The 23,590-nt window shown below is 64.5% G+C and overlaps 2 protein-coding genes across 3 annotated transcripts; one reads left to right on the forward strand and one right to left on the reverse strand.

Moving 5' to 3' along the window:
• The first annotated feature begins 813 nt into the window (after positions 1-813).
• On the forward strand, positions 814-8,653 carry LOC143173418 (dynactin subunit 2-like). Its single transcript, XM_076363636.1, has 5 exons — positions 814-935; positions 4,104-4,200; positions 4,320-4,404; positions 8,166-8,241; positions 8,540-8,653. The coding sequence occupies exons 1-5, from the start codon at positions 816-818 to the stop codon at positions 8,651-8,653; spliced, it is 492 nt and encodes a 163-aa protein (XP_076219751.1). The 5' UTR covers positions 814-815.
• A 4,568-nt stretch (positions 8,654-13,221) lies between these two features.
• DCTN2 (dynactin subunit 2) lies at positions 13,222-23,369 on the reverse strand. 2 transcript variants are annotated; one of them, XM_076363641.1, is made up of 14 exons: positions 23,266-23,369; positions 22,551-22,619; positions 19,286-19,382; positions 19,105-19,166; positions 15,267-15,365; positions 15,020-15,180; positions 14,761-14,908; positions 14,610-14,675; positions 14,493-14,531; positions 14,290-14,367; positions 14,076-14,147; positions 13,854-13,956; positions 13,639-13,730; positions 13,222-13,551 (listed from the first exon to the last, which is right to left on the reverse strand). In XM_076363641.1, the coding sequence occupies exons 1-14, from the start codon at positions 23,299-23,301 to the stop codon at positions 13,465-13,467; spliced, it is 1,209 nt and encodes a 402-aa protein (XP_076219756.1). In that variant the 5' UTR covers positions 23,302-23,369; the 3' UTR covers positions 13,222-13,464. The 2 variants fall into 2 exon arrangements, with proteins under 2 accessions (XP_076219756.1, XP_076219755.1); XM_076363640.1 differs by having other exon boundaries at positions 14,493-14,675.
• Between the last annotated feature and the right edge of the window lie 221 nt (positions 23,370-23,590).

Genomic DNA, 23,590 nt, shown 5'->3' on the forward strand with positions numbered 1-23,590 from the left:
GCTGCTGGTGATGCAGCCCAGGATACGATTGGCCTTCTGGGCTGCGAGCGCACGTTGCCAGCTCATGTCCAGCTTTTCGTCCACCAGCACCCCCAAGTCCTTCTCGGCAGGGCTGCTCTCCATCCCTTCATCCCCCAGCCTGTATCGATACCGGGGGTTGCCCCGACCCAGGTGCAGGACCTTGCACTTGGCCTTGTTACACCTCATGAGGTTCACACGGGCCCGCTTCTGGACCGGGCCGGGGGAGATCGGGGGGGGGGGAGGGCCTGGGGGTCTGAGGGCATCCAGGGGGTCTGCAGGAACTGGGGGGGTCTGGGGGAACTGTGGGAATTGGTGGGGACTGAGGGGATCGGAGGGGTTTGGGGGGTCTGAGGGGATCGGGGGGCTCTGGGTCAGTAAACGGGGCATTTGGGGAGGTTGGGGGTGTCAGGGGAATGGAAGGTGTTAGAGGGGGCACCTGGGGGGGGGGATCAGAGGCATTTGGGGTGTCCGGGGGGATCTGAGGAAGCTGGGGCTGTAAGTGGGGTGTTTGGGGAGCTGGGGGGTACTGGGGACTGTCTGGGGGGGGGGGGACAGGCACCTCTGGGGGGTTTGGGAGTACCCAGGGTATTTGGGGTGGTTGTAGGGACATTTGGAGGTGTTGGGGGCACTAAGTGGGGTGTTTGGGGACATCAGGGGTGTCCAGAAGGGATGTGGAGTCTTTGGGGAGATGGGGGGTGTGGGGGGGGGCAGGCAGCTGCTGCGGGTGTCTGTGGGCTGAGGTGGTGTCTGATGCTGTTTGGGGCAGTTGTGGGATATTCGATCATAAACGGATGATGAATAGCCGAGGAGAGCTGGGGTTTCACCGGAGCCCGTTTGTGCCCCAGGCCTGGAATGAACCTGACGTCTACGAGACCAGCGACGCGCCCGAGGATGACCAGGCCGAGTTTGAGGCGGTAAGGCCTCACTGGGGCCGTGCCGCGGAGCGGGGGCGAGCGAGTGTGCCCGTGCCTCCATCCCGCAGCCGTCCGGCGCAGCGGGACCAGCACCGCGGCAGGGAAACGGCTCCTGTCCCCGCACGTGGCCCTGCAGTGCCATGTCCCCCCCACGGTGACATGTCCTGGTGCCGTGCCACCCCCATCTCTCAGCCTGCCAGTGCAGCAGAAGTGAGCAGGGCTGGCCAGCCCCTGGTCCCCGTTGGCTTTGCACAGGCAGTGCCTGGTGGGCAGCACATGGAGGATGAGGGGGGCCTGCTGAGGGGGGTTCACCCCCATAAAACAGCTTTGAATGGCAGCGGGGTCCCGCAGACCAACCCCATGCCGGAGCCCGTCGCGCCCAGGCCATGGCCGTTCTCCATGGGACTGCCACGCGGTGGCTTTGACGTGGGGTGACAGCGGGGGTCCGTCCTCGAGGCCGGCACGACATGAGGGGTGCACCCAGGGCTGCATGGTGACCCCCGGCTCTGCCGGTGAGGCTGAAAGCTGACGGGTGCTCGTGGATCACGGCCCAAATGGCTGCTCGGTCCCCCCTGGGCCCCGTTTCACCGGCACGTGCTCCCGGTTGGCTCGAGCTGCTGAGGGAGGAGCTGGGCCTCGGCGGCGTGGAGGCGAGACCCGTTTTCTCCCTGCGGTGCAGCCAACATTTGTGGGGGATGTGGGGTCAGCACGGTCCCACCACTGTGTGCTGCCTGTGGGGCAGGGGCACGCCGCGCACCCGGCCCCAATTCTGAGGGGGGCAAAGAGATCCCTTGCGAGAGCTAGGGCAGCAAAATGGACTGAAATGGGGTGTTTCCACCCAAAGCTGCCCCTGTCAGGCCTCAGTCATGCCGAAATGGTGCCCGAGAATAGAGCGGTGCCACGCCGGTGACTCCCCCAGTGTTTTCCCTCCCGTGCGGACCCCGCTGCAGGCAGGAGGCGAAGGGTTGCCGGGGTTTTAATTGCTGTCATCTCCTCTCCTGGGGGCCCCTCGCGCAGCTTCGTTGTGTTTCTTGGCTCTCACGCGCTGAACTGACCTGAGTTTTCCCACCGCTCTTCCCCTCCCTGCTCCCCACCTTGCCTGGACACTAGTTTGCACAAGTAAGCCCATTCGCTGCTTCTGGTTTTGCATGCCATTTGGGGTTGATTTTTGCATGCGGTAGATGTGTGCGGGGTCCTGTAGCCGCTGCCTGTCGCTGCGTCGCCTGGTCCCGGCTGTGGGTCACCCCGCCGTGGGGCGGAGGGGAGGCAGCCGGCAGCGGCTGTGGGTCCCAGGGTGCGACGTGCTGCTGCTGCTGCCTCCCTGCTCTCCCTTGCCTTCTTTGCATCTGCCCTGCCTGCCTGCACGTGCTGCCTTCCTTGTCCTTCGGGATCCCCAGGGACCCCCTGGCCCCCAACGACGGGTCTCGGCCATGCCGCGCTCCTGTCCCTGCGGCCTCGTACCCTTCCCCAGCGATGCTGCCGGCACAGAGGGGCGCTGCCCAGGGCCAGTCGCTGCCAGCCTGCCGCAGCCTGTCCTGCCAGGCTTTGCAGCACACTGCGGGGCTGGGCAGGACACGGGCAGGTGAGAGGGGCCGCGCTGAGCCCCCATCCCTGCTGCCAGCACAGCACGGGGCTCGCTGCTAAGCAGGGGACAGCTTGTGCCCCTCCAGGGACCGGCATCAGGGCTGTGCCCCCCCAGACCACAGCCGATGCCTCCCTCCTACCCCCAGGAGCCCCGGGGACCTGCCAGGCGTTGGGCTGCTCCGTGGGGGCCTGTCCTGCCCCAGGTTGTGCTCACATCCCCTCCAGGGGAAGAGAAGAGCTGGAGCTGGAGGGAGGTTATCAGAGCAGGGGCTCGGCCGTGTTGCCCCCAGACTCCGGCCGCATCCTGCTCCCACACTTTCTCTGGGCACCTTGACCACCCCTCGCGGTGGCTGTGACCAGCATGTCCCCGGCTGCCCCCAGCCCAGCTGCTCTGGGGTGCCCAGCTGAGGGGTCCAGCCTGCCGCTGCCCCAGCTCTCGCAGCCTCTGTACCCCCCCCGCCGCTGCCCTCACCTCCGCGCTGGCAGCCCCCGCATCCCGCATGGCTCCTGAGCCCTCGCGCAGGGCCGGCGGGGCCACCCTGGCAGCAGCCTCGGCGCAGGGACGTGGGTGACGGCGGGCCATGCATGGGACAAACCTTCTAACGCGATTTTTGTCTCTCTCTCCCCCCTCTCCTCCTAACCTTGCTCTGACTTTCTCATCTCTGGGAAACGCAAGGAGCTGGTAAGAGCCCGTCCGTCGGCCGCCGTAACCCTGCGCTCTGCTCGCGGGCGCTCGCTGCTGCCTTCCCCAAGCCGGACGGCCCCCCCTAACGCTCCTAGCGCTGCTCCCGCTGCTCTCACCCCTTCTTGTCCATCCGCAGCGCGCCAGGGCTCCCCGAAAGCGCTTCAGGCCACGGCCGGGCACAGGGGCTGGAGAGGGGCTGCCGTGGCCCAGGGCAGCAGGTGGGGGGGGTCCTTCAGGTGCCTCCTGCAGGGTCCTGCTGGGTCAGGGCCCCCCGACCGCGGCGGGGGGTGAGAAGAGCCCAGACTCACCATCTGCACTTGCCCTGCCAGGCTCCGGGCAAAGCCCCTGTGGTCTTTGAGGGGTTGAAGTCTCGCAACCCCGCCGATGCCCCCCGGCTGGTGGAAGTCACCCCGAAATGCGGCCATGGGGCAGTTCCAGCCCTGCTGGGCTGGGGGCCGCCCTGGCTGCCCACGACGCGCATGGGCTCAGCAGCAGATTTCCTGATACTGGTTGTGGGGCTGCCGAAAGGTTTCAAGCCTCAGTGTACACTTGCACCTCTGGCCCCGCTGCCAGGCCCTCAGGGGGGGTTTTCCTGCCCGCCGGGCCAAGCCAAGCCAGGGGTCCGATGTCCCCGCACCAGGCCCTGCGGACGTGCCGCGTCCTGGACAGCCCCTGCTGCCCTGGCCAGACCCTTTGCTGGGTTCTGTCCCTGCGTGTCAGTCCCTGGGGGCTGTGCCCCTGTCCTGGGGAGGACGGGGCCGCCTTCACCCCCCGTCCCGTTACTGTCCATCCTCTCCCCAGCGCTGGCCCCAGACGGCCGCCAGCGCTGCAGGGAGGCAGCAGCTCTGCTGACAAACCCTCGTGGCTGCCTCGTCCCTAACACCGAGCGTTGTGTGCAGGAGGAGCTCACCAGCACCAGCGTGGACCATCTCATCATCAACCCCAACGCCGCTTACGAAAAGTTCAGAGACAAGCGCCTGGGCACCGAGGCAGTGGGTGAGCCAGGGGGTTCGGGGAAGGGTGGGCTGTGGGGATCCCGGGTCACTGAGCTGACCCCAGGGAGGGTACAGCCGCCCTGGGTATTTTGGGGTGACACCCTGCTCTTCCTCTTCCAGATTTCTCTGACAGCATCAGCAAGACCAGGACAACGGGTTATGAGTCTGGGGAGTATGAAATTGTGAGTCCAGAGCGCATGGGGATGTGAGCCACCCCAGTGCACGGTCCCTCGTCCCCACTCACCCCACAGTGACGTCCCTGCCCAGGGCCACAAATCACACAGAATCACGGAAGGGTCAAGGTGGGAAGGGACCTCTGGAGGTCACCTGGTCCAACCCCCCTGCTCAAGCAGGGCCACCTAGAGCCGGTTGCCCAGGACCATGTCCAGATGGCTTCCGAGTATGTCCAGGGATAGAGTCATAGAATCATAGAATAGTTTGGGTTGGAAGGGACCTCTAAAGGTCATCTAGTCCAACCCCCCTGCCCTGGGACATCTTCAACTGGAGCAGGTTGCTCAGAGCCCCGTCCAACCTGACCTGGAATGTTTCCAGGGATGGGGCATCCACCCCCTCTCTGGGCAACCTGGGCCAGTGCTTCACCACCCTCAGCGTAAAACATTTCTTCCTTAAATCTAGTCTAAATCTACCCCCTTTAGTTTAAAGCCATTCCCCCTTGTCCTGTTGCAACAGGCCCTGCTAAGAAGTTTGCCACCACCTTTTTTATCAGCCCCCTTTAAGTACTGACAGGCTGCAGGAAGGTCTCCCCGCAGCCTTCTCCTCTCCAGGCTGAACAAGCCCAACTCTCTCAGCCTTTCTCCATAGCAGAGGGGTTCCATCCCCCTGATCATTTTCGTGGCCCTCCTCTGGACCCGCTCCAACAGGTCCGTGTCTTTCCTGTGCTGAGGACCCCAGAGCTGGACGCAGTGCTCCAGGGGGGGTCTCCCCAGAGCAGAGCAGAGGGGCAGAATCCCCTCCCTCGCCCTGCTGGCCTCGCTGCTGGTGATGCAGCCCAGGATACGATTGGCCTTCTGGGCTGCGAGCGCACGTTGCCAGCTCATGTCCAGCTTTTCGTCCACCAGCACCCCCAAGTCCTTCTCGGCAGGGCTGCTCTCAATCCCTTCATCCCCCAGCCTGTATCGATACCGGGGGTTGCCCCAACCTGGGTGCAGGACCTTGCACTCGGCCTTGTTGAACCTCATGAGGTTCACACGGGCCCACTTCTGGAGCTTGTCCAGGTCCCTCTGGATGGCATCCCATCCCTCTGGCGTGTCGACCGCACCACTCAGCTGGGTGTCATCTGCAGACTTGCTGAGGGTGCGCTCGATCCCACTGTCTATGTCATTGATGAAGATGTTAAACAGTGCTGGTCCCAATACGGACCCCTGCGGGACGCCACTCATCACCAATCTCCATCTGGACATTGAGCCGTTGACCACTGCCCTCTGGATGCGACCGTCTAACCAATTCCATAACCGTCTCTCTGGGCAACCTGTGCCAGTACTTGGTCACCCTCACAGTAAAAAAGTGTTTCCTGATGTTCAGGGGGAACCTCCTGTGCCTCAGTTTGTGCCCATGGCCTCTGGTCCTGGCACTGGGCACCACTGAGAAGAGCCGGGCTCGGTCCTGTTGGCACCCTCCCTTCAGGTATTGATAAGATCCCCCCCAGGGCCTTCTCTTCTCCAGGCTGAACATTCCAAGCTCCTCAGCCGTCCCTCACAGGAGAGATGTTCCAGCCCCGTCAGCATCTTTGCGGCCCTTTGCTGGACTCTCTCCAGTATGTCCGTGTCTCCCTTGTACTGGGGAGCCCAGCGCTGGACACGGCGCTCCAGGCGTGGCCTCACCAGTGCTGAGGAGAGGGGAAGGATCACCCCCCTCGACCGCAACACTCCTAATGCTGCCCGGGAGACCATTAGCCGCCTTTGCCGGATCACGTAGAGCTTGGTGCCCACCAGGACCCCTGGGGCCTTTTCCACAGAGCTTTTCCAGCTGGGTGGCCCCCAGCATATGCTGGTGCCGGGGGTTGTTCCTCCCCAGGAGCAGGACTTTGCGCTTCCCCTTGTTGAACTCCGTGAGGTTCCTGTTGGCCCATTTCTCCAGCCTGTCCAGGTCCCTCCGGACGGCAGCACGACCCTCTGGCGTCTCAGCCACTCCTCCCAGCGTGGTGTCACCTGCAGACTTGCCGAGGGTTCGCCCTGCCCCATCATCCAGATCGTTAATGAAGATGTTAAAGAGGGTCGGACCCAGCACTGACCCCTGGGGTACACCGGTCGTTACTGGCCTCCAACTAGACTTTGGGCCGATGATCACCACCCTCTGGGCTTCGCTGTTCGGCCAGTTTCAATCCACCTCACTGCCTGCTCCTCCAGCCCAGACGTCAACAGCTTCTCTTGGAGGATCTTATGGGAGACATAAGGTGTCAAAGGCTTTCCTGAAGTCCAGGCAGACAATACCCACTGCTCTCTCCTTGTCCACCAGGCCAGTCATTTCATTGCAGGAGTTTATCGAGTTGGTCAAGCATGACGTCCCCTTGGTGAAGCCACGCTGATTTCTCTTGATTTTTTTTGTCGTTCATGTGCCTGGAAACGGTTTCCGGCTGCTCCATCGCCTTCCCAGGGAAGAAGGTGAGGCTGACCGGCCTGTGGTTCCCTGGGTCCTCCTTCTTGACCTGCCTGAAGATGGGGGTGGCATTCGCTTTCCTCCAGTCCTCTGGCACTTCTCCCAGTCACCGTGACCCACCGAAGATTATCGAGAGTGGCCTTGCAACGCCATCAGCCAGATCCCTCAGCCCTCGCGTGTGCATCCCACCTGTGCCCATGCACTCCTGTATGCCCAGTTCCCTTAAGTATTCCCTGCCCTGATCCTCTTCCGCCAAGGGTACGTCTGCCTTGCTCCAGCCTTTGCCCCGGCCTCTGTGACCTGGGATCCCTGAAGGCCAGTGGGGTCGGTAGAGACGGAGGCAAAGGCGACCTTCAGTGCCTCAGCCTCTCCCACCTCCTGTGTCCCCAGGTCCCCCGCCTCCTTCAGCAGCGGGCCCCCATTTCCCCTCGCCGTCCTTCTGTCACCTGGGTGCTCACAGAAGCCCTTCTTGTTGCCTTGGACATCCCTGGCCAGGTGGAGTTCCAGCGGGGCTTTGGCTTTCCTAACCTCATCCCCGGCTGCTCGGGCGATGTCTCTCTCCCTCCCAGGTTCCCTGTCCCTGCCCCAGCCTCTGCCTCTTCCTTTCCGTGTCTGGGTTTGGCCAGGAGCTCCTGTTCACCCAGGCGGCCTCCTGGCTTTTCTGCCTGACTGCCCACTCGTTGGGACGGAGCGCTCCGGAGCGTGGAGGAGGTGATCCTTGAACATCAGCTGGCTTTCTTGGGCCCCTCTTCCCTCCATTGCCCGATCCCAGGGGACTCTTCCAAGCAGACCTTTGAAGAGGCCAGAGTCTGCTCTCCTGAAGCCCAGGGCTGTGAGCCCCCTCCTCCCCGTCCTCAGCATCCTGAACCCCACCGTCTCATGGTCGCTGCAGCCCAGGCTGCCTTTGACCCCCACATCCCCAACGAGCCCCTCCTTGTTGGTGAAGACGAGCTCCAGCAGAGCCTCTCTCCTCGCCGGCTCCTCTGTTGCTTGGAGGAGGACGTTGTCATCGATGCACTTAGGAGCCTTCTGGGCTGCTTATGTCCTGCTGTGTCAGGACTCTGAAGTCCCACTTGCATATCTGAGGTCTCTGCCCCAACAGAGGGAGGAAAGACCCCTGGACTCTGGGGGCAGATGACACTCCCCGCCCCCCCCCCCCCAAGACTGGGAGGCGCGGAGCTGGCCTTGATGCTGTGCCAAGTGCTGCTCAGCACCAGCCAAAACATGGTGAGGCGACCGGCGCTGCACCGGCCACGGCCCTGAGCCCCAGGTTCCCACCAGGGCTGTGATGGGGGGAGATACCCCCGCCCAGCCAGCCCCTCTGCTAACGGGCCCTTCTGTCTTCTGCAGCACCGTGTCCCAGCAGGACCCCGAGGTGGCGGCACCGGCTCTTCCCAGTGTCTCCCCAGGCTCCGGCAATGCTCAGGTAGGATGACCCCGGGGCTGGGTGGGTGGCCCCGAGGCTGGGGTGCATCAAGATGGGGGTGATCCTGGGGGCAGGGAGGGACCCTGGGAGTGGGGTGGGGGGGATGTTTGGGGGCAGGGAGGTTTTCCTGGTGAGACAGGGGACACCCTGGGAGTTGAAATTAGGGGGGGACATGATCCTGCAGGTCAGGGAGGTTGGGGGACCCTGGGGAGGTGGCAGGGAACCCTGGAAAGGTTGGGGGGGATTCCCTGGGGAGGAGGGGGCCCCCACCTGCCCTGACTGTGGGGACTCCTCCCAGGAGGAGAACGTGGTGCAAGACTTTAGGGGGGACGAGGGCCAGGGGGACCCCAAGGTGGCGGTGCCAGCGCTTCCCAGTGTCTCCCCAGGCACCTGCCGTGCTGAGGGGGTGTGAGGGGGTGTCTTGGGGCTGCGGGTGACCCTGGGGCTGGGGGGGGGCCTCAGAACTGGGGGGGGAAATCCTGGGGTCAGGGAGGGACTCTGGGAGTGGGGTGGGGAGACGTTTGGGGACAGGGGTGTTTCTCGGGAAGTTGGGGACACCATGTGGGGGTTGAGATTCGGGGGGGGCACCCTGGGGAGGTGGGGGTCACCGCGAGGAGGAGGGATCCCCCCGGCTGGGGATCTCGGCACAGCCATGGGCTCAGGGTCGCTCCCGCAGTGTGTGTGTCCCTGCTGCTGCACCTCCTGGGGCTGGTGGTGGAGGAGGAGCCCCTCGCCTCGGCCATGGTGGACTCGCTCTGGAGCACCCTGACCACCCTCGGCCTGGCTTCGCCACCCCCCCAGCCCACAGCCATCCCCGGGGGCAGCCGGGACCCTGACCCACCAGGGGACCAGGATGGGGACGATGGGGACACACCCACGGACACTGCACAGATCATAAAATAGTTCCTGCTGCACCTTGTTGTCGGGACTCCGGGGTGCGGTGGGCCCTGGGGGGCGAGCCCCCACCCCTGCCAGCCCTTCCAAGGGGTCCCCAGGCTGCCGGACCCCCCGGTGGGAGCCGTGTCCTCCCGGCCGCTGGCCACGCGGTGGCAGCACCGGCCCACGGCCGGGCGGGGACAGGGTCGGGGGATGCCTGCGCCCCGCCGGGGTCTGCAGGGCTCGGGCCCCCAAACACCCCCGGGGCAGGCGGTGTCCCCAGCGTGTCCCCCTGACGGAGGTGGCCTGTGCCACCAATTACTATTTGATTATTAATCATTAATATTATACCCCAATAACCGTGGGTCGAGGCATGTTAATTCCAGCGACGACTAACGGGGAGCGATCGATTCATGTCCGGCCTAAGCTCGCCCCCCTCCCCGCGCCTGCCGCCAGCAGGTTGGCCGCCCCGGGGGAGGCAGGCGGGGGACTTTAGGACCCGGCGGCGTCCCCGCCGGCTCCGTGCCCGGGCGAGAGAGGGGAGTCCCGGCGGCGCGCGGTCTCTGAACCTGGCTGCCGCGTCGCTGCCCTGCCGTGGCCCTGCCCCGGCTCCCGCCTTTTCTTCCAGTCGCTCGGTCAGTCGGTCGCTGCCCCGCCGTGCCCCTGCCCCGGCTCCCGCCTTTTCTTTCAGTCGCCCGGTCAGTCCGTCGGTCGCTCGGTCAGTCGGTCGCTGCCCCGCCGTGCCCCTGCCCCGGCTCCCGCCTGTCCTTCCAGTCGCTCGGTCAGTCAGTCAGTTACTCGGTCAGTCGGTCGGTCGCTTTGCCGTGCCCCCGGCTCCCGCCTTTCCTTCCAGTCGCTCGGTCGATCGCTCGGTCGCCCTGCCGTGCCCCCGGCTCCCGCCTTTCCTTCCAGTCGGTCGCTCGGTCAGTCGGTCGGTCGCCCTGCCGTGCCCTTGCCCCGGCTCCTGCCTTTCCTTCCAGTCGCTCGGTCAGTCGGTCGCTGCCCCGCCGTGCCCCTGCCCCGGCTCCCGCCTTTTCTTTCAGTCGCCCGGTCAGTCCGTCGGTCGCTCGGTCAGTCGGTCGCTGCCCCGCCGTGCCCCTGCCCCGGCTCCCGCCTGTCCTTCCAGTCGCTCGGTCAGTCAGTCAGTTACTCGGTCAGTCGGTCGGTCGCTTTGCCGTGCCCCCGGCTCCCGCCTTTCCTTCCAGTCGCTCGGTCGATCGCTCGGTCGCCCTGCCGTGCCCCCGGCTCCCGCCTTTCCTTCCAGTCGGTCGCTCGGTCAGTCGGTCGGTCGCCCTGCCGTGCCCTTGCCCCGGCTCCTGCCTTTCCTTCCAGTCGCTCGGTCAGTCGGTCGCTGCCCCGCCGTGCCCCTGCCCCGGCTCCCGCCTTTTCTTTCAGTCGCCCGGTCAGTCCGTCGGTCGCTCGGTCAGTCGGTCGCTGCCCCGCCGTGGCCCTGCCCCTGTTCCCGCCTGTCCTTCCAGTCGCTCGGTCAGTCAGTCAGTCGGTCGGTCGCTCGCCCCGCCGCGCGCCTGCCCGCCCCCGCCGCGGGCTGAAACCAAACGAACGCGGAGAGGGGGAAGGGAGGGGGGGGAAGAAGGGAAAAACCCCCAGCCGACCCGAACGGAACTCTTCTCCGAAAAGAGCCCGCACCCCCTCCCCAGCCTACCTCTGCGCCGGGCTCCCCGCCGACCGCTCTCGCCTGCCCCCGCGCCAGCCTCCCTTCCCTGCCGCCGCCGCTGTCCCGAACGCGGGCTCGTTGCCCGGTGCGCAATGCCGATTCACACACCGCGACGAGGTATTTCCATTTCTTTATTCCAGTTTGCGCAAAGTAGGGAGCTCGGTGGTAGCCCACAAAAGACTGGCTCTCCGATTATCAAAACTTCACACTATTTATATTCTATCTCCTATTGGTTAAATGAATCTCTCGCTTCTTACGCTGATTAGTCCGCGTGCTCAGTCTTTCTCTTCTTTTGGGTCGGAGGGTTTCTTGAGTCGGTGGTCGTGATCTCCCCCTGTCGGAATTAACTCTCCTTCACCTTTAGTTTCACGCTTCAGCTGTCGCAGCCAAATTCCTGTGGTTTTGCTGATAAAACAAGTTACCTCCTAACAGCCTGATTTATACCAGCCAGGATGCCCTGTTTGTCCAGAATGTTCCTGATCTATCTCCCTTGAGATTAGACGCCGTGCCAAGGATTTACTTCGAACCTCACCGACCTTGAATAGTTAACAAAGCACTGGGCAAAATAATTGCACATTAATCAATGACAGCCTCCTGCAAACTTATATCACTCCGGCTGGGGCCAGGGGGGTCCGGCAGCCTGGGGACCCCTTGGAAGGGCTGGCAGGGGTGGGGGCTCACCCCCCAGGGCCCACCGCACCCTGGAGACCCGACAACAAGGTGCAGCAGGAACTATTTTATGATCTGTGCAGTGTCCATGGGTGCGTCCCCATCGTCCCCATCCTGGTCCCCCGGTGGGTCAGGGTCCCGGCTGCCCCCAGGGGCAGCTGCGGGTGGGGGGGGGTCGGGGGGGTGGCGAAGCCAGGCCGAGGGTGGTCAGGGTGCTCCAGAGCAAGTCCACCATGGCCGAGGCAAGGGGCTTCTCCTCCACCGCCAGCCCCAGGAGGTGCAGCAGCAGGGACACACATGCTGGGGGAACGACCCCACACCCCCCATCTCCCCAAAGACTCCACATCCCTTCTGGACACCCCTGATGTCCCCAAACACCCCACTTAGTGCCCCCAACACCTCCAAATGTCCCTACAACCACCCCAAATACCCTGGGTACTCCCAAACCCCCCAGAGGTGCCTGTTCCCCCCCCTCCCCCAGACAGTCCCCAGTACCCCCCAGCTCCCCAAACACCCCACTTACAGCCCCAGCTTCCTCAGATCCCCCCGGACACCCCAAATGCCTCTGATCCCCCCCCCAGGTGCCCCCTCTAACACCTTCCATTCCCCTGACACCCCCAACCTCCCCAAATGCCCCGTTTACTGACCCAGAGCCCCCCGATCCCCTCAGACCCCCCAAACCCCTCCGATCCCCTCAGTCCCCACCAATTCCCACAGTTCCCCCAGACCCCCCCAGTTCCTGCAGACCCCCTGGATGCCCTCAGACCCCCAGGCCCCCCTCACTACCCCGAGACACCCTCGAACCCCTCAGACCCCCTGGATCCCCTCAGACCCCCACCCCAATCTCCTCAGACCTCCCCTAACCCCTCAGACCCCCCCAGATCCCCCTGATCACCTCATTCTCCCCCAGGCCCCCTGATCCCCTTAGACCCCCAGGCCCCCCCAAATCTCCCCCAGCCCAGTCCTGCACTCAAGATCCCGGGCAGGTCAGCGTGCTTGGGGTTGGCCATGGCCAGGGATCGGTAACGGCGGGGGGAGCGGTAACAGGGGTGTCAGTAACGGGGGGGTTCGGTAAGAGATGGAAGCAAAGGCAGCCTTCAGTGCCTCAGCCTTGCCCACCTCCTGCGTCCCCCGTCCTGGCAGCCATCCCACCACGTCTCCGTCATCCCAACAAGATCAGGGCCCAGCAACTGCCCACAGGGCTCAAACCCACCGTTGCCAGTGGTGGCCCCCACCCCGGGGAAGCCCCTGCTCTGGGGGGACAGGATTGGTGCTAGGGGACGCAGCCGGGGGGTCCATTCCCGGTGCCCACTCCCCATGCTGGGGGGTCCTGCTGCCCCCCATTACCTCAGGCTTGGGGGGTGTCGCAGTCCCACGGCTGGATCCACTCGGGGTTAGTTTAGCACGAGGTTCTCCCTCACCAAAAACAAGTTTCCCCCCCTTCCCGTCCCCCAGTACTAGCAATAATCATCTCCACCAGCCTGGGGGGGGGCCATGCACCCCTGCCCCGGGCTGTCCCCACCCACTCAGGGTCCTCCTCATCCACACACACACACGACCCCCTGCCCCACGGGTGGCAACGAGGAGACGTTCCTCTGTGGGTCGCAGCTTTCCAAGAGAGCGACTGGATTTAGTGCAAAGAGGAGGCTGTGGGGGGGTACTTGTGGGGGGGGGTTATACATCATTAAAAGGTGCATTTAAAACCCAGCGGCTGGGCCCCGCTCACACCCCACAGCCCGAAGGAGATGCCGACACAGATGCACTTTGAGCTGAGCTGTTTATTGGGGTAAATTGGAGGGGTACAGAGACCCCCCCCGCCTGAGGTGGGAATGGAGGGGGGGGGAGGACCCCTCCAGCCCCCATGCTGTGCAGGGGGGCAGAGCCAGGGTATATACAAGCAGGGGCTGGTACCTGCGGGGGGAGGGAGTGATTCCCAGGGGGGTCGCAGGGCCTGAGGCGGGGGGGCAGGGATGCCCAGTGCAGGGGGAGTCTCCAGGGTGCTCTCACTTCTGCAGCCTCTTGATGCGGGCGTCTATGTCCGCAAAGTTGTCCTCTACAACGGCCAGGTTTTCCTTCATTGTCTTCTGGACCTGGGGCGGGGGTGAGTGGGGAAGGGGGTGAGCAGGGTGGCAGGATGGGGACCCCACTCCACCCCAGCGGGTGTTGGTGGGACCCACCTCCGCCAGCAGCACGGTGTTGTCCTTGAGAGCACCAGCTATCTCCTGCTGTGTGGTGTCCAAGTGCACGAGGACCTGCCCAAACCGTGTGGCTGGGAGGGAGGAGAAAGCTCAGTGCTGGGGGCGGGGGGGGGGAGCAGTGACCCCCCACCCACCCCCGAGATGCTCCCAGTCACACCATGCCACTGTCCCCAACATCCCCTCCAGCCCCTCACCTTGCTCGTGCAGGTCCCTGAGGGTCACCAGCCTCTGCACAACGTCAGGCAGGGTGCTGGCCACCGAGTCCCAGCGCTGCATCGTCTCATAGATCTGGTGGATCTGGGGGATGGGGCGGGGCAAAAAGGGGGGGGGGGGTCAGCACAGTCTGGAGGGGTGGCTCCATATATCCCCCGCCGTGCCGGGGTTGCCTTTGGGGGGCCCTCCCCACCAGCTCTTACCTTGCTCTGGGTGTCGGCATCTTGCACAGTTGCCTTGTGCTTGGCAATTTCATTCACCTTCCCCAGGACACTCTGGGGAGGGGGGAGCAGATGTGAGACCCCAAATCCAGCAGTGCCCACCCCCAATTGCACGGCCTTGGCCAGTGCCGTCCCGTGGCTCTCCCACGGTCCCGTGACACCCACTGCACAGTTCCCTCCTTCCGTCCCCCCTCACCTGCAGCCGGGCCTCCACTTGGTCCAGCACAGCCACGTCCAGGATGTTGACCTTGGCCTGCAGGACCTGCACGGTCTCCTGGGGACGGAGAGCAGGGTGAGAGGGGACACGGCAGCACCCTGGGACTACCCCCCCCCAAGTGCTATGGGCACGGGGTGGGGGGAAAGGGACCCTGCATGCCCCCGAGCCCCTGCCTGACTCACCATGAGGCTGGTGCCCTTCAGCCCGACCAACAGCGGGTTCTGCGGGGAAGGAAATTGCATCAGTGGGGCAGGATGGTGGGGAGGAGAGTGGCAGGGCAGGAGCCCCTGGGCCCTCACCTGGCTGTCGGGCTCACACCGCACCATCGCCTCCAGCTGTGCCAGCCGCTTCTCCAGCTCTGCCATCTGGGGGGAGATGAGGGGGGTGAGACGGCAGGACACCCCATTTTGGGGTCAGGCACAGTGTGTGTCCCCCCTTCCCCACGCTCACCTTGGCGGTCTGGGCAAACTGGTCCTGCTCCGGCCTCCAGTACAGCTCAAAGGTGACGGCGTCTCCCGTGGGCACCAGGGCTTTGGCGGGGCTCTTCCCCGGCACCGCCTTGCTGCACTTTGCCACCTCCAGCTGCTGCAGCAGGCGCCTGGGCAGGGGGAAAAGGTGGGCACGGGGTCCCAGCACCACTCCATGGGGATGCTGGCATCCTCCCCCCACTCCCTGAGCCGCGGCCCCAGGGTCCCAGGACACCACTCACTTGGCCAGGGCGCCGTCGGGGTCTGCAAAGTCTATGGCTGCGGTGGGACCCAGCAGCTTCTCCAGGTGGCTGGAGACCAGCTGCTGCTTCAGGCCCTCCACCTGCCTAGCCAAGGCCATGGGCGTCAGCTCCTCCTCCGCCGCTGACTCCTTCACCATGCTCTGGGGGGGGGATGACACGAAAGGTGGCTGTGTCACCCCCCTGGGACAGCCTCCCCACCAGTCCCCAGGGCAGGGGTGATGCTCACCTGGATCTGCTCCACCTCCCTAACCAGCTCCTGCACCTCGTGCTGCAGCCGCTGGTACCGCTGCTGGGGCGTCTCTTTGGCACCGAGACCCTCGCCAAGCTGCAGAGAGAGGAACGGGGGGGTCAGGCGGGGGCTCACGGCCTGCCTGCGGCACCAGGCACCCAGGGCGGGGGGTGGAGGCTGGGACGCTGGTACCTAACTCCCATCGGTGCCCACCCATACCTGCGTGGAAAGGCAAGAAAAGGGATTGACCAGGGAGAACAAGGGAGTGAGGCCGTGGACGGACAGGTCAGAGCAGCCTCATGTTCCCAGGAACCTGGTCCTCATGGGGGACTTCAGAGAGAGGGACAACACAGCAGGACATAAGCAGCCCAGAAGGCTCCTAAGTGCATCGATGACAACGTCCTCCTCCAAGCAACAGAGGAGCCGGCGAGGAGAGAGGCTCTGCTGGAGCTCGTCTTCACCAACAAGGAGGGGCTCGTTGGGGATGTGGGGGTCAAAGGCAGCCTGGGCTGCAGCGACCATGAGACGGTGGGGTTCAGGATGCTGAGGACGGGGAGGAGGGGGCTCACAGCCCTGGGCTTCAGGAGAGCAGACTCTGGCCTCTTCAAAGGTCTGCTTGGAAGAGTCCCCTGGGATCGGGCAATGGAGGGAAGAGGGGCCCAAGAAAGCCAGCTGATGTTCAAGGATCACCTCCTCCACGCTCCGGAGCGCTCCGTCCCAACGAGTGGGCAGTCAGGCAGAAAAGCCAGGAGGCCGCCTGGGTGAACAGGAGCTCCTGGCCAAACCCAGACACGGAAAGGAAGAGGCAGAGGCTGGGGCAGGGACAGGGAACCTGGGAGGGAGAGAGACATCGCCCGAGCAGCCGGGGATGAGGTTAGGAAAGCCAAAGCCCCGCTGGAACTCCACCTGGCCAGGGATGTCCAAGGCAACAAGAAGGGCTTCTGTGAGCACCCAGGTGACAGAAGGACGGCGAGGGGAAATGGGGGCCCGCTGCTGAAGGAGGCGGGGGACCTGGGGACACAGGAGGTGGGAGAGGCTGAGGCACTGAAGGTCGCCTTTGCCTCCGTCTCTACCGACCCCACTGGCCTTCAGGGATCCCAGGTCACAGAGGCCGGGGCAAAGGCTGGAGCAAGGCAGACGTACCCTTGGCGGAAGAGGATCAGGGCAGGGAATACTTAAGGGAACTGGGCATACAGGAGTGCATGGGCACAGGTGGGATGCACACGCGAGGGCTGAGGGATCTGGCTGATGGCGTTGCAAGGCCACTCTCGATAATCTTCGGTGGGTCACGGTGACTGGGAGAAGTGCCAGAGGACTGGAGGAAAGCGAATGCCACCCCCATCTTCAGGCAGGTCAAGAAGGAGGACCCAGGGAACCACAGGCCGGTCAGCCTCACCTTCTTCCCTGGGAAGGCGATGGAGCAGCCGGAAACCGTTTCCAGGCACATGAACGACAAAAAAAATCAAGAGAAATCAGCGTGGCTTCACCAAGGGGACGTCATGCTTGACCAACTCGATAAACTCCTGCAATGAAATGACTGGCCTGGTGGACAAGGAGAGAGCAGTGGGTATTGTCTGCCTGGACTTCAGGAAAGCCTTTGACACCTTATGTCTCCCATAAGATCCTCCAAGAGAAGCTGTTGACGTCTGGGCTGGAGGAGCAGGCAGTGAGGTGGATTGAAACTGGCCGAACAGCGAAGCCCAGAGGGTGGTGATCATCGGCCCAAAGTCTAGTTGGAGGCCAGTAACGACCGGTGTACCCCAGGGGTCAGTGCTGGGTCCGACCCTCTTTAACATCTTCATTAACGATCTGGATGATGGGGCAGGGCGAACCCTCGGCAAGTCTGCAGGTGACACCACGCTGGGAGGAGTGGCTGAGACGCCAGAGGGTCGTGCTGCCGTCCGGAGGGACCTGGACAGGCTGGAGAAATGGGCCAACAGGAACCTCACGGAGTTCAACAAGGGGAAGCGCAAAGTCCTGCTCCTGGGGAGGAACAACCCCCGGCACCAGCATATGCTGGGGGCCACCCAGCTGGAAAAGCTCTGTGGAAAAGGCCCCAGGGGTCCTGGTGGGCACCAAGCTCTACGTGATCCGGCAAAGGCGGCTAATGGTCTCCCGGGCAGCATTAGGAGTGTTGCGGTCGAGGGGGGTGATCCTTCCCCTCTCCTCAGCACTGGTGAGGCCACGCCTGGAGCGCCGTGTCCAGCGCTGGGCTCCCCAGTACAAGGGAGACACGGACATACTGGAGAGAGTCCAGCAAAGGGCCGCAAAGATGCTGACGGGGCTGGAACATCTCTCCTGTGAGGGACGGCTGAGGAGCTTGGAATGTTCAGCCTGGAGAAGAGAAGGCCCTGGGGGGGATCTTATCAATACCTGAAGGGAGGGTGCCAACAGGACCGAGCCCGGCTCTTCTCAGTGGTGCCCAGTGCCAGGACCAGAGGCCATGGGCACAAACTGAGGCACAGGAGGTTCCCCCTGAACATCAGGAAACACTTTTTTACTGTGAGGGTGACCAAGTACTGGCACAGGTTGCCCAGAGAGACGGTTATGGAATTGGTTAGACGGTCGCATCCAGAGGGCAGTGGTCAACGGCTCAATGTCCAGATGGAGATTGGTGATGAGTGGCGTCCCGCAGGGGTCCGTATTGGGACCAGCACTGTTTAACATCTTCATCAATGACATAGACAGTGGGATCGAGCGCACCCTCAGCAAGTCTGCAGATGACACCCAGCTGAGTGGTGCGGTCGACACGCCAGAGGGATGGGATGCCATCCAGAGGGACCTGGACAAGCTCCAGAAGTGGGCCCGTGTGAACCTCATGAGGTTCAACAAGGCCGAGTGCAAGGTCCTGCACCCAGGTTGGGGCAACCCCCGGTATCGATACAGGCTGGGGGATGAAGGGATTGAGAGCAGCCCTGCCGAGAAGGACTTGGGGGTGCTGGTGGACGAAAAGCTGGACATGAGCTGGCAACGTGCGCTCGCAGCCCAGAAGGCCAATCGTATCCTGGGCTGCATCACCAGCAGCGAGGCCAGCAGGGCGAGGGAGGGGATTCTGCCCCTCTGCTCTGCTCTGGGGAGACCCCCCCTGGAGCACTGCGTCCAGCTCTGGGGTCCTCAGCACAGGAAAGACACGGACCTGTTGGAGCGGGTCCAGAGGAGGGCCACGAAAATGATCAGGGGGATGGAACCCCTCTGCTATGGAGAAAGGCTGAGAGAGTTGGGCTTGTTCAGCCTGGAGAGGAGAAGGCTGCGGGGAGACCTTCCTGCAGCCTGTCAGTACTTAAAGGGGGCTGATAAAAAAGGTGGTGGCAAACTTCTTAGCAGGGCCTGTTGCAACAGGACAAGGGGGAATGGCTTTAAACTAAAGGGGGTAGATTTAGACTAGATTTAAGGAAGAAATGTTTTACGCTGAGGGTGGTGAAGCACTGGCCCAGGTTGCCCAGAGAGGGGGTGGATGCCCCATCCCTGGAAACATTCCAGGTCAGGTTGGACGGGGCTCTGAGCAACCTGCTCCAGTTGAAGATGTCCCAGGGCAGGGGGGTTGGACTAGATGACCTTTAGAGGTCCCTTCCAACCCAAACTATTCTATGATTCTATGACTCTATCCCTGGACATACTCGGAAGCCATCTGGACATGGTCCTGGGCAACCGGCTCTAGGTGGCCCTGCTTGAGCAGGGGGGTTGGACCAGGTGACCTCCAGAGGTCCCTTCCCACCTTGACCCTTCCGTGATTCTGTGTGATTTGTGGCCCTGGGCAGGGACGTCACTGTGGGGTGAGTGGGGACGAGGGACCGTGCACTGGGGTGGCTCACATCCCCATGCGCTCTGGACTCACAATTTCATACTCCCCAGACTCATAACCCGTTGTCCTGGTCTTGCTGATGCTGTCAGAGAAATCTGGAAGAGGAAGAGCAGGGTGTCACCCCAAAATACCCAGGGCGGCTGTACCCTCCCTGGGGTCAGCTCAGTGACCCGGGATCCCCACAGCCCACCCTTCCCCGAACCCCCTGGCTCACCCACTGCCTCGGTGCCCAGGCGCTTGTCTCTGAACTTTTCGTAAGCGGCGTTGGGGTTGATGATGAGATGGTCCACGCTGGTGCTGGTGAGCTCCTCCTGCACACAACGCTCGGTGTTAGGGACGAGGCAGCCACGAGGGTTTGTCAGCAGAGCTGCTGCCTCCCTGCAGCGCTGGCGGCCGTCTGGGGCCAGCGCTGGGGAGAGGATGGACAGTAACGGGACGGGGGGTGAAGGCGGCCCCGTCCTCCCCAGGACAGGGGCACAGCCCCCAGGGACTGACACGCAGGGACAGAACCCAGCAAAGGGTCTGGCCAGGGCAGCAGGGGCTGTCCAGGACGCGGCACGTCCGCAGGGCCTGGTGCGGGGACATCGGACCCCTGGCTTGGCTTGGCCCGGCGGGCAGGAAAACCCCCCCTGAGGGCCTGGCAGCGGGGCCAGAGGTGCAAGTGTACACTGAGGCTTGAAACCTTTCGGCAGCCCCACAACCAGTATCAGGAAATCTGCTGCTGAGCCCATGCGCGTCGTGGGCAGCCAGGGCGGCCCCCAGCCCAGCAGGGCTGGAACTGCCCCATGGCCGCATTTCGGGGTGACTTCCACCAGCCGGGGGGCATCGGCGGGGTTGCGAGACTTCAACCCCTCAAAGACCACAGGGGCTTTGCCCGGAGCCTGGCAGGGCAAGTGCAGATGGTGAGTCTGGGCTCTTCTCACCCCCCGCCGCGGTCGGGGGGCCCTGACCCAGCAGGACCCTGCAGGAGGCACCTGAAGGACCCCCCCCACCTGCTGCCCTGGGCCACGGCAGCCCCTCTCCAGCCCCTGTGCCCGGCCGTGGCCTGAAGCGCTTTCGGGGAGCCCTGGCGCGCTGCGGATGGACAAGAAGGGGTGAGAGCAGCGGGAGCAGCGCTAGGAGCGTTAGGGGGGGCCGTCCGGCTTGGGGAAGGCAGCAGCGAGCGCCCGCGAGCAGAGCGCAGGGTTACGGCGGCCGACGGACGGGCTCTTACCAGCTCCTTGCGTTTCCCAGAGATGAGAAAGTCAGAGCAAGGTTAGGAGGAGAGGGGGGAGAGAGAGACAAAAATCGCGTTAGAAGGTTTGTCCCATGCATGGCCCGCCGTCACCCACGTCCCTGCGCCGAGGCTGCTGCCAGGGTGGCCCCGCCGGCCCTGCGCGAGGGCTCAGGAGCCATGCGGGATGCGGGGGCTGCCAGCGCGGAGGTGAGGGCAGCGGCGGGGGGGGTACAGAGGCTGCGAGAGCTGGGGCAGCGGCAGGCTGGACCCCTCAGCTGGGCACCCCAGAGCAGCTGGGCTGGGGGCAGCCGGGGACATGCTGGTCACAGCCACCGCGAGGGGTGGTCAAGGTGCCCAGAGAAAGTGTGGGAGCAGGATGCGGCCGGAGTCTGGGGGCAACACGGCCGAGCCCCTGCTCTGATAACCTCCCTCCAGCTCCAGCTCTTCTCTTCCCCTGGAGGGGATGTGAGCACAACCTGGGGCAGGACAGGCCCCCACGGAGCAGCCCAACGCCTGGCAGGTCCCCGGGGCTCCTGGGGGTAGGAGGGAGGCATCGGCTGTGGTCTGGGGGGGCACAGCCCTGATGCCAGTCCCTGGAGGGGCACAAGCTGTCCCCTGCTTAGCAGCGAGCCCCGTGCTGTGCTGGCAGCAGGGATGGGGGCTCAGCGCGGCCCCTCTCACCTGCCCGTGTCCTGCCCAGCCCCGCAGTGTGCTGCAAAGCCTGGCAGGACAGGCTGCGGCAGGCTGGCAGCGACTGGCCCTGGGCAGCGCCCCTCTGTGCCGGCAGCATCGCTGGGGAAGGGTACGAGGCCGCAGGGACAGGAGCGCGGCATGGCCGAGACCCGTCGTTGGGGGCCAGGGGGTCCCTGGGGATCCCGAAGGACAAGGAAGGCAGCACGTGCAGGCAGGCAGGGCAGATGCAAAGAAGGCAAGGGAGAGCAGGGAGGCAGCAGCAGCAGCACGTCGCACCCTGGGACCCACAGCCGCTGCCGGCTGCCTCCCCTCCGCCCCACGGCGGGGTGACCCACAGCCGGGACCAGGCGACGCAGCGACAGGCAGCGGCTACAGGACCCCGCACACATCTACCGCATGCAAAAATCAACCCCAAATGGCATGCAAAACCAGAAGCAGCGAATGGGCTTACTTGTGCAAACTAGTGTCCAGGCAAGGTGGGGAGCAGGGAGGGGAAGAGCGGTGGGAAAACTCAGGTCAGTTCAGCGCGTGAGAGCCAAGAAACACAACGAAGCTGCGCGAGGGGCCCCCAGGAGAGGAGATGACAGCAATTAAAACCCCGGCAACCCTTCGCCTCCTGCCTGCAGCGGGGTCCGCACGGGAGGGAAAACACTGGGGGAGTCACCGGCGTGGCACCGCTCTATTCTCGGGCACCATTTCGGCATGACTGAGGCCTGACAGGGGCAGCTTTGGGTGGAAACACCCCATTTCAGTCCATTTTGCTGCCCTAGCTCTCGCAAGGGATCTCTTTGCCCCCCTCAGAATTGGGGCCGGGTGCGCGGCGTGCCCCTGCCCCACAGGCAGCACACAGTGGTGGGACCGTGCTGACCCCACATCCCCCACAAATGTTGGCTGCACCGCAGGGAGAAAACGGGTCTCGCCTCCACGCCGCCGAGGCCCAGCTCCTCCCTCAGCAGCTCGAGCCAACCGGGAGCACGTGCCGGTGAAACGGGGCCCAGGGGGGACCGAGCAGCCATTTGGGCCGTGATCCACGAGCACCCGTCAGCTTTCAGCCTCACCGGCAGAGCCAGGGGTCACCATGCAGCCCTGGGTGCACCCCTCATGTCGTGCCGGCCTCGAGGACGGACCCCCGCTGTCACCCCACGTCAAAGCCACCGCGTGGCAGTCCCATGGAGAACGGCCATGGCCTGGGCGCGACGGGCTCCGGCATGGGGTTGGTCTGCGGGACCCCGCTGCCATTCAAAGCTGTTTTATGGGGGTGAACCCCCCTCAGCAGGCCCCCCTCATCCTCCATGTGCTGCCCACCAGGCACTGCCTGTGCAAAGCCAACGGGGACCAGGGGCTGGCCAGCCCTGCTCACTTCTGCTGCACTGGCAGGCTGAGAGATGGGGGTGGCACGGCACCAGGACATGTCACCGTGGGGGGGACATGGCACTGCAGGGCCACGTGCAGGGACAGGAGCCGTTTCCCTGCCGCGGTGCTGGTCCCGCTGCGCCGGACGGCTGCGGGATGGAGGCACGGGCACACTCGCTCGCCCCCGCTCCGCGGCACGGCCCCAGTGAGGCCTTACCGCCTCAAACTCGGCCTGGTCATCCTCGGGCGCGTCGCTGGTCTCGTAGACGTCAGGTTCATTCCAGGCCTGGGGCACAAACGGGCTCCGGTGAAACCCCAGCTCTCCTCGGCTATTCATCATCCGTTTATGATCGAATATCCCACAACTGCCCCAAACAGCATCAGACACCACCTCAGCCCACAGACACCCGCAGCAGCTGCCTGCCCCCCCCCACACCCCCCATCTCCCCAAAGACTCCACATCCCTTCTGGACACCCCTGATGTCCCCAAACACCCCACTTAGTGCCCCCAACACCTCCAAATGTCCCTACAACCACCCCAAATACCCTGGGTACTCCCAAACCCCCCAGAGGTGCCTGTTCCCCCCCCCCCCCCAGACAGTCCCCAGTACCCCCCAGCTCCCCAAACACCCCACTTACAGCCCCAGCTTCCTCAGATCCCCCCGGACACCCCAAATGCCTCTGATCCCCCCCCCAGGTGCCCCCTCTAACACCTTCCATTCCCCTGACACCCCCAACCTCCCCAAATGCCCCGTTTACTGACCCAGAGCCCCCCGATCCCCTCAGACCCCCCAAACCCCTCCGATCCCCTCAGTCCCCACCAATTCCCACAGTTCCCCCAGACCCCCCCAGTTCCTGCAGACCCCCTGGATGCCCTCAGACCCCCAGGCCCTCCCCCCCCCCGATCTCCCCCGGCCCGGTCCCGCACTCACGATGCCGGGCAGGTCGGCGTACTTGGGGTCGGCCATGGCCGGGGGTCGGTAACGGGGGGGGGTCGGTAACGGGGGGGCCGGTAACAAGATCCGGGAAGCGCCGAGCAGGGCCGGGGAGGGCGGGGCGGGTCTCGCGAGAGCAGCGCGCGGGGGGGGGGGGGGGGGGGGGGCGGGGAAACGGAGTGCGCGGGGGCGGGGCCTGCGCGGAGTGGGCCGGGGGAGATGGGGAGGGGGCACGAGTGGGAGACCGGGGGGAGACCCGGGGGGGTACAGACGGGGGCACATGGGTGGGCACACACGGGTGGGGGCACAGGAGAGGGGGCAC

This window comes from Aptenodytes patagonicus, unplaced genomic scaffold (genome assembly GCF_965638725.1).
Source record: "Aptenodytes patagonicus unplaced genomic scaffold, bAptPat1.pri.cur scaffold_74, whole genome shotgun sequence".
NCBI classification, from domain to species: Eukaryota; Metazoa; Chordata; class Aves; order Sphenisciformes; family Spheniscidae; genus Aptenodytes; species Aptenodytes patagonicus.